The 9292-nt window shown below is 44.7% G+C and overlaps 1 protein-coding gene across 1 annotated transcript; it reads left to right on the top strand.

The window, feature by feature from the left end:
• Positions 1-3833: 3833 nt before the first annotated feature.
• On the top strand, positions 3834-7313 carry LOC133893406 (DDRGK domain-containing protein 1-like). Its single transcript, XM_062334417.1, has 8 exons — positions 3834-4026; positions 4098-4200; positions 4292-4401; positions 4824-4925; positions 5009-5170; positions 5617-5673; positions 6554-6590; positions 6908-7313. Exons 1-8 carry the CDS (start codon positions 3901-3903, stop codon positions 7120-7122), a joined length of 912 nt encoding a protein of 303 aa, XP_062190401.1. The 5' UTR covers positions 3834-3900; the 3' UTR covers positions 7123-7313.
• The last annotated feature ends 1979 nt before the right edge of the window (positions 7314-9292 follow it).

A 9292-nucleotide genomic window follows, 5' to 3' on the forward strand; every position in this document is an offset into this window, starting at 1 on the left:
GTTCAGGACCGGCTGCATCCGCTTGTCCTCCGGCGGCGACGCCTCCCAGATTGACCTTTGGGGTTCCGCCACCACCTCCGGCAGCGTAAGGCGGTCGTGGGGGCTGACGTCGACGTAGACCCAGTCGCGCCGCCAGTCGTCCCACTTGCTCCGCAGCACTTGCGGGATGTACAGCTCTGCCAAGCCGTCCCGCAGTCGAAAGTTGCAGCAGCCGGCGACGTCCGCGGTGGAGTAGCCCCTCTTCTTCCCGGCCGGTTGCAGCACGAACAAGTGCCGGAACAGCGACACCGACAGCGGCACCCCGACGAACATCTCGCAGAAGTGTGCGATGATCGCCTAGATGACGATAGAGTTTGGGCTGAGGTACGCCAGTTGGATCCCGAACGTGTCGAGGATCTGGAGGAAGAAGGTGGAGAACGGCGGCACCAGCCCGGCCACCACGAATGAGACGAAGATGACGATCCGCTCCGGTCGGTTCGTGACCGGCGGATAGCTCGCCGGCCTCACCACCGAGGCCTCCCGCTGGCCCTCGGGCACCATCATCTTCCGCACTCTGTCCGCCGCCTCCTCGTTCACAAACCGGGACTCCGACAGCACACTGTCGGATGTCTTGTCGCGGCGGCTACCTCCCGCTCTCGGCATTGTGTCGGGGTGGGGGATGTGTTGGGACGGAGGGGGAAGAAAGGGGTGTTGATCGCCTAAGGGAGGGCGAGAGCTCAGAAGCGCAAGGAAGAAGAAGAAGGAGAAGACTTGATCGCAAAGATGGCGTAAAGAGGGGGCGGTTCACTCCCCTCCCCCTTTTATACCCCAGGAAATTCAAACGTCGCCTACCGCGGCGCGCTCGGCGAGATAACTTCCTCGGCCGGCGCAACCACCAGGCGAATCTCCCTCGGGTCGTGCGGTTGTCAGCGGTTGCCAGGCGCACTATCCTCGATCTACGCGGCTGCCACGCGCGTCGCCTGCCTCATTATCACGCGCCTCAGGAGTCGGCTGGACGCGCGTCTGTTCGGCTCCCCGTTGGGCCGTACCAGAAACCTGGGCCGGAGAGGCCAGTGCCTAAAAGCGTGCCACGTGGCGTCGGTGCTGGGTTCGGCCTCGATGACGACGAAGGCCCCATTCGCAGTCTCTGGGCCATCGCCTGCCAATGTGCCCGGGGGCAGCTGTCGGTGAATCAGGAACCAGGGGTCCCCGAATCCCGAGGCCAGGACAGCAATTCGCCACATGGCACCTTCCCACGGGGTTCATCTCCGCGAGGTACGAAAAGACTAGGTCCCGGGAGAGGGCGCTCGGGGCCATGAACAGTGGTCCCCGAGTACCCGGGTTCCCCGATGATCTGCAAAGACTAAGTGACCGGGAAGAGAGTGCTCAGGGAGGTGAACAGTGACCTCCGAGCACCCAAGTCCCCCGATGACCAGGAGAGCCGAGTACCGGGAAGGGTGTGCCCGGGGCTACGAACAGTGGCTCCCGGGCACCCGAGTACCCCGAGGACCTAAGGAAGATAGTTTTGGGAGAGAGTGCTCGGAGCTGTGAACAGCGGCCCCCGAGCACTCGGTTCCCCGAGGATCCGAACAGTCAATTCCGGGAGAGAGTGCTCAGGACCGTGAACAGTGGCCCCCGAGCACTCGGTTCCCCGAGGACCAAGAGAGGGCGTTTCCGGGAGAGAGTGCTCGGGGAGGTGAAAAGTGGCCCCTGAGCACTCGGTTCCCCGACGGCCCAAGGAGTCTCCTGTCGGTGGCCCCCACAGGGGTTCAGCCATGAGGTGTCAGCCTGTGAAAGGCCCGATGCTGCATTTAAGAGCGCGCGTGGCCTGTCACCTCCAACTGCTCCTGCCACTCTCAGTGTCAGTCCCTGCCATATTCTGACAGAAGGGCGTTGGGACATTTAATGCGCGGGTCCCATCCCGCGTTATCCGGCTCGCCTCGGGATAGCTTCGCAAGGCCCGAGGCGCCCCGTCTGTCGCCCTGCTGTGGCAGGCGTACAAGACCGAACGGGCACGCCGGGCCGCTCTGCGGCTGCCCAGTGGGCCCTCTCCACGGCGCCCGTTGCTAGCGCCATTATGACGACCGAAGATCAGGCGGGGGCGCGTTTTCAACCCCCTGTCACTTCGCGTAGAGGCCATGATGACAAAGATCGATACAAGAGGCATAAGCGAACAGAAGAACCCAGAACAGAGGAACGCTCAAACTCTCAGACACTTGCTCAGAGACCGAAGAACATCTTCGTACAAGTATAGAAGCTGAGGCTATCAAAGAACAAGGAGCCCAAAGCTCTAGGATAGACAGACGTTCTTGTAACCAGCATATTCCTGAGAGACATTCTCAGGGCATTTATAGCATCCACACAGGAGTAGGGTATTACGCTCAGTGCGGCCCGAACCTATCTAAAAATCCCTCCAGTGCATTTATTGCGTTCTACATTAGATCATTCCACACCACCTGCCATTGCATTTGCATCCATTTATTTCTCCCGCAAACATATTCAGAATCATCACCCCGGCCGAATATCAAAAAAGGGTCCCTCAGGATCCCTACGATAGGAGTTAACCCTCCAACAGTACCATTATCCATATATAACATATATGGTATATGATCACACATTGATATATACATGTAATTACATATACATATATGTTATATAATATTTATCCATGTATGTATGCATTTGTACTTATATACTATATATATAATATATGGTATAACATATATGTTTCCATATAACATATATGATAGGTATACAATATATATATATATATATATATATATATATATATATATATATATATATGTTATACCATCATGTTATACAAATATAATATGTTATACTCATACATATAATTTGTTATATATAATATCTATTTATTACTAACATATTACATATTAAAATATATGTTATATATGGATAATGGTACCATAGTATATGCTATATTATATTGTACTTATATGTTATATAGATCCATATACAATATGTTATATACGGTATAATATATTATATGGTTGCATATTACATGTTATACCATTATATATCCATATATTATGATGGTATAACACACACATATATATATATATATATATATATATATATATATTGTATTCATATCATATAACAAATTATATATATATAGATGTTATATATTACCATATATAATGGAATAATATATATAAATATAAATATAAATATAATATGACATAGCATATTATATGCTATATATAATATATGCATTTAATATATATTATACGATATATAACATGTTAAACCATATTATATAATATATGTTATATTGATACATATATGTTATACCATATACAATATGTTATATATGATATAACATATTATATGGTTACATATTATATATTATGTCATTACATTGTACATATATGTTAATGTAACATACCATATTAATATGTTCATATTTATCCATTACAATACAATATATATGTTACATAAATGTATGCGTTATATGCTACATGTTACATATAGCATAATCAAAGAGTCAATCTTTTCAGTGACATATAATATCCATATAATATGAAAACTATATATTATATTGATATGAGTGACATCATAATAAAAGGGTCAATCTTTTCATTGACAAGACATTGTTTACTCGACATATTCGAGTATTTATGATCATTGCAATCGACTTATTTGAATATTCCAAATCTATGATAATTTTAATCGACATATTCTAGTATCTATGAACTATATAGTATCTGTAATTGATTTATTTCATGATCGTTTATATTTTATTATTGTAATCTCCAGAACAAATAATATCCATGGGTGCTCCACGCGTATCCCAGGAACGAAATACCTGTAGTGGGCCGGGCTGGGCCGAACCGCATCTCAGGAGATCCATCCTTCCTTCCCGAATCGAATCGGAAGGGTTTGGCGACCAGCGAGATGGACGGCGGCGGCGTGCTCGGCGCCGTGGTGTGCGTGCTGCTGGTCTTCGCCATCTTCCCCCTCCTCCTCTGGCGTCGCCGCTCTGACAACCACCACCACCGCCTCCCGCCCCAGCCTCTCCAGGTACGGCGTCCCCTGCGAGACTTCCCTTCCGTCCATCTCTTCTTGCTACCTAATTACACCTAACTCTCTAGGAGGCAGGGGTGGTCCGCGGTGGCGCCGCGCCGCGCCGCATGCGTCGGAGGCCTGCGGCTACTGCTGGCGCCACCTCCTCTGCCGCATCCACAAGCCACGATGGTACCCAGCCAGCGAAAAACCCTGACCTTATCCTTTCCCTTCGTTTCCGTCTCAACCCTGGCCTCGGTTCTGAGTAATTTTGGATGTGCAGCTGCGGAGGACGATGGGGAAAGTGAAGAGGAGGAGGTCCCGGAGGGTTACAACGTCCCCAAATCCTCCAAGAAGGAGAAGAAAAGACTGGAGCGGGAGCAACAGCGTCAGGTTGCTTCCTAATCCTAATCAGGATGCCATGCTCTGCTGCAATATTGCAATTGCTTATACATGGAACCTAACGATTACTGCAGTGTGTTACTAATTTGCTTACCACGATTGTATCTCAACCAAACTGTCGCACTGCAATTTAAGCTTCAATTCCAACTTGCATCACAGGTTTATCTCATCTACTATATGTATCATACTTAAATGATTTTTCACAATACACTCGTACCCATATCTTAGTACAAGAGGATCGGCTGCAGATTTTATGGCAGTAGAAGGGCGTAATGTTATTGTTTTCTTAATGCAAAATTGACATTGCCAAACATGTATTTTTTCCCCTTGATTCAATTTCCTGGGCTCTTGGCTGTGGTGATTTTCTTCAAAAAAAAAAAAAAAACTGACACAAGAAATTGTTTACCTTCAAGGCTGAAGAAGCTGCACGGGACTCTAGGAGGAATAAACATGATCGATACGAGGAAATGAGGAGGAAGAAGGACGAGGAGCGTGAGGCACAAGAGAGATTATTGGTTAAGATTTGTTAACTGCTGGTAGATCAGTTATTTGATGGTATGTTTTGAACTATATGTTAATCTATTGTCAATTGATCTAGGAAGAAGAAGCTAGGGCACGAAAAGCAAAGGAGGAGGAGGTCGCTGCTCTTGAGTTTGAGAAATGGAAAGGTGCCTTTTCAGTTGATGCTGAAGGTACAACAGAGAGTGAGATGCAAGATGATGGTCAGGGTTTGCTTCACAACTTTGTGGAGTACATCAAGGTGCACTGCTTGTGATTAATTTATTCTAATGTTGCATGCTAGCTTATTTAGGTCCTCCGTTATGTGACAAAAGCAAGTGCGTTTTACTTTGCATCCATGACTGTGCAACTTAAAGCTTCTACACTTCAGATGATTGTTTGGTTTTTGTTGCCACAAAAATAAATTTTACCTCGTCATATACCATGATGAGTCATTGTCCACATAAATGAAATATATGCTTGATTTTTCCTTTAGTCTTTAGACACCTACAATTGCATATCCACAATATTGAAGTCTGGCGAGTTTCTTCAAGTTCTAGTAATGCAACGTTTCTGTATCTTGCTAAAGGATATCTTTAAGGCTGCAGTATTGTCTTGCCATAACCTTGAGTACACAATTTTGATACGGTATACTTGGCTAAGTTAACTGACAGTCTTTACTGTTATCTTTTTTCCTAAACCATCCAGAAGCAGAAGTGTGTTCCCTTAGAGGACCTGGCAGCAGAGTTCAGGATGCGAACCCAGGTAATTGAAGAATTTGTACAGCATAGGTTTGAGTGTTATTATGGCTAACTTAGTTAACTTCGTATGCCTGCCAGAACTGTAAGATCCTATCATGTTAAAATAGAAATGAAGATAAAATCCATTAGATATGTGCTTCTAACTTGCAATTGATACTCTGTTTTTGTACTTTGCTATGACAGTGTTTAATTGGCATTTAAGGATTGTATGTTTTGCATCTCTGGCACTGAGGAACATGCTGCCTTCTCAACTTTTCCTTGATCTGATAATTTTCGTGCCTTAAAATATTCCATTTTGCTAGAGATTTCCCAATGCACAGTTGAGGTGAGGCTTTTTTTGGGGGGGGGGGGGGGGGGTGGATGAACAAAAAAAATTTCCCCAGAGCTACCATTAGTTGGGATTTGCAGCTCTTTGGAAACATAAAACACTTACCCATATCCAATTTGTAAATATGGTACTTGTATTTTTTGCTTCTCCAAGCATTTTGCCATTTTCAGCTAGTTGATACAGAATTTTGAACCGTGAATTGATAACTTTCTGAACACATTCTGTCCTCATTCATTTACCTAGTGCATGAGATTGGCATACTATCTCCAGTGAATTCTCCAGTTTACTGTTTCCCAGAGTTGTGAACATTCAATACCATTACAAAAGCTCGGCAATCAGAGCACCAGCAAATCAATCCAATAGATGTGAACTAGAATTATTGTGAAGGGAACTATCCACATTTAATGCCATTACCAGAACCTATTCCCCCCCCCCCCCCCCTTTTTTTTCAATTTTTCCATGCTATAGTTTCAGGGGAAAACATTCCTTTCGTTCTTGACTTGCATTCTATAATAATTTGTATTTGCTTTGCTTATGATTACTTTACTATTTGCAGGACTGCATCAACCGAATTATTACACTGGAAAGCATGGGTATGTGATTCTTCTATGACTATCAATCTGTGGTCCGCTTCTGATTTCTAACAACAAATGAGCCTCATTGCCTTATGCTGACTTGATAATTTCCTTGCTACATATTCTTGCATCTGTTAAGAAAATTGTCATTACTCGTACCTTTATTATCATTATTGTTTTCACATCTTGTTTTTAGTTGGATCTTGTGGGTTTTATCTCTAGCCTACCCCAATTTGCTTGGGACAAAGGCTGTTGTTGTTGTTGTTAAAAAATTTGTCCAGTACTGAACCTCTCAACGTCATTTGGACTAATAGGCTTGTTGCTTGATTTCACAGATAGATTATCTGGTGTGATGGATGATCGTGGGAAGTTCATATACATATCCGCTGAGGAGATGAAGGCTGTTGCAGAATACATCAGGAAACAAGGGAGAGTAAGCATATCACATTTGGCCAGCAACTCAAACCAATTTATCCATTTGGAGCCGAAGGCCCAGTACGATGAGGAGAGTCATCAAGATGACAGTGCTGCAGTAGGCACAGAGCCATGATAGTGTTTTTTTTTTCTTTCTCTATATTCAGAGATCTTTTTAGTGATTGTGAAGAGTTGGATATTGGGAGGTGCGGTAAGAAAATCATTGCCCATATATATCACACTTGTGCTCGCATGGTAAATATCATGTAGAACGGAGAAGTGAAAAGTGAAAACGTTTGAAGAGCGGAACTTGGTTCTGCATTCGCAGTGGCAGCCTTTTTGCCTTTTTCCATTCATTGCGTTCTTCAATTAGGAGTCTGTATGCTGAAGAGCAGAAGACCCAATTATTGACACAATTGCGAAGACATTTATTCAGTAGTTGCAAACCATTTGGATCTCACGTTCAGAAAAAGCAAATCAAGACTGTTTCTTGCGTTCAAGCTAGATGTAAAGCCTGTCCCTTGCTGTTTGTACATGTGACCTTTGAGACAACATTAGGTAACCATATCCTTCCCAATAATTATATGTACGTACGTAGCCTGTATGCACCGGAGATGTAGCATCAGTGTGTATATGGAAGTAGTCAGACATGAAGATGCATTGCTAGCCACGAAGGTTAGCAGAAGAGGCCGGTACAGGAGGACAGCATAGTACTTGCAGCAGTGCATGCATGATTGAGGGAGACGCATCACGGAGGCATGCGGTTGCAGGCCTGCTCCTTGCCGTCCCCACGTAGGCACGGGTCATGCTCACGCATGCCACTCCCCCATTGCCGATGCCTTCCCATGCACAGGCTCGTGAAGAAGACGACGTTATCTGCATGCATGCATGCATGTGTCTCCGATCGATCCCTGGCTGCTTGTCCTTCTTTATTTCCTCATAATCCGTGGTACTGGTTCAGTCACCTCAAGCTAGCTAGCCCGCTGAAGCTTTGTGTGCGTGCGTTGATAAGTGTGCGTGTACATGAACAACTAACTCGACATGCACGGCACCATTCTGGATACAGATCAACCCATCCTGGATCGATCAGATCATATCACTCCTCGAACCAAACAGCTCGTAAATATAATTGACAAGGCACCATTGTGAATGGGTGCATGCACACCAATGCAAGAAGCTAGCTAGACATGCATGAATGAGAGCCGCAAGGCGCTGCACCAGCTAGTTGTACGTACATACGCTGCATATGCATGCTCATCAAGTCACGAATCAATCACGCACCGCTCGATTGCTAGCCCGACATAAAGATAAAAAAGATATGGAAACCTACCAACCTACCTAGCTATACCTAGATATATTTTTCTTGAGGGATACATCTAAAAACTACAAGTACATACTTTAGACTTATGTCATACATACCTATTTTTAGTTAAAAAAAATGAACATGAGAATATTATTTCATTTTTGGATTTTTTTTTCATCTCCATTTGCAACACTTATCTGTGACCTACTTTAATATATGATAAAAAACTAAGAAAACATATATGTATAGTAACATACCAATCAAGCTATCGCACATGTCTTCTCAATATGCATGACATCGACTGCATGTCGAACCACCAAATCCGGCCAAGAAGCTAAGTCATAAAACAGTGCAATCCAACCAATATGGATAACCCTAAGTCCCTTTACCATCTCATATACCTGTCTCCCAGTGCAATATTTAGGAGGTGATCGAGTCTCAACTTTCCCAACAAAAGCTCTCATGTTGCTGCGGTATGGGTGACCCTTGCGAAGAAATTTACGATAATCTAGGTACACTATTTTTTGGTAGTTCTTCAGCCACAAACTCTATGTTTCATCCAAGCAATGCACGTATGCATAGTAGCCTTTGACAATCTGTCCCGATAGGTTACCAAGGGCTAGTCAATCTTGGATTATTGTGAACAACATTGCGCGTGGGGTGAAGTTCTCTCGTTTGTATTCATCCCATAGCCGCACACCATCGTTCCACAGTGTTACAAGATCTTCCATTAATGGTTTTAGGTAGACATCGATATTGTTACCAGGTTGCCTCGGCCTTTGTATCAGCACTGGCATCATAATGTACTTCCGCTTTATACACGACCAAGGAGCAAGGTTGTAGATACATAGTGACAGGTCAAGTGCTATTACTAATGCTCATATTGCCGAATGGATTCATCCCATCCATACTTATTTCCTATCGATGTCCCTCCACTGCGTAGAATCAACGGGGTGTCTCAGCATTCCATCATCCTTGCACTCCTTGGCATGTCATCGTATCA

This window comes from Phragmites australis, chromosome 15, assembly GCF_958298935.1.
Source record: "Phragmites australis chromosome 15, lpPhrAust1.1, whole genome shotgun sequence".
NCBI lineage: Eukaryota > Viridiplantae > Streptophyta > Magnoliopsida > Poales > Poaceae > Phragmites > Phragmites australis.

Coding starts and splice junctions, on each gene's coding strand:
- LOC133893406 (XM_062334417.1), top strand. CDS start 3,901: ATGGACGGCGGCGGCGTGCTCGGCGCCGTGGTGTGCGTGCTGCTGGTC. Junction 5,171..5,616: donor ACTTTGTGGAGTACATCAAG/GTGCACTGCTTG, acceptor TAAACCATCCAG/AAGCAGAAGTGTGTTCCCTT. Junction 6,591..6,907: donor TATTACACTGGAAAGCATGG/GTATGTGATTCT, acceptor TTGATTTCACAG/ATAGATTATCTGGTGTGATG.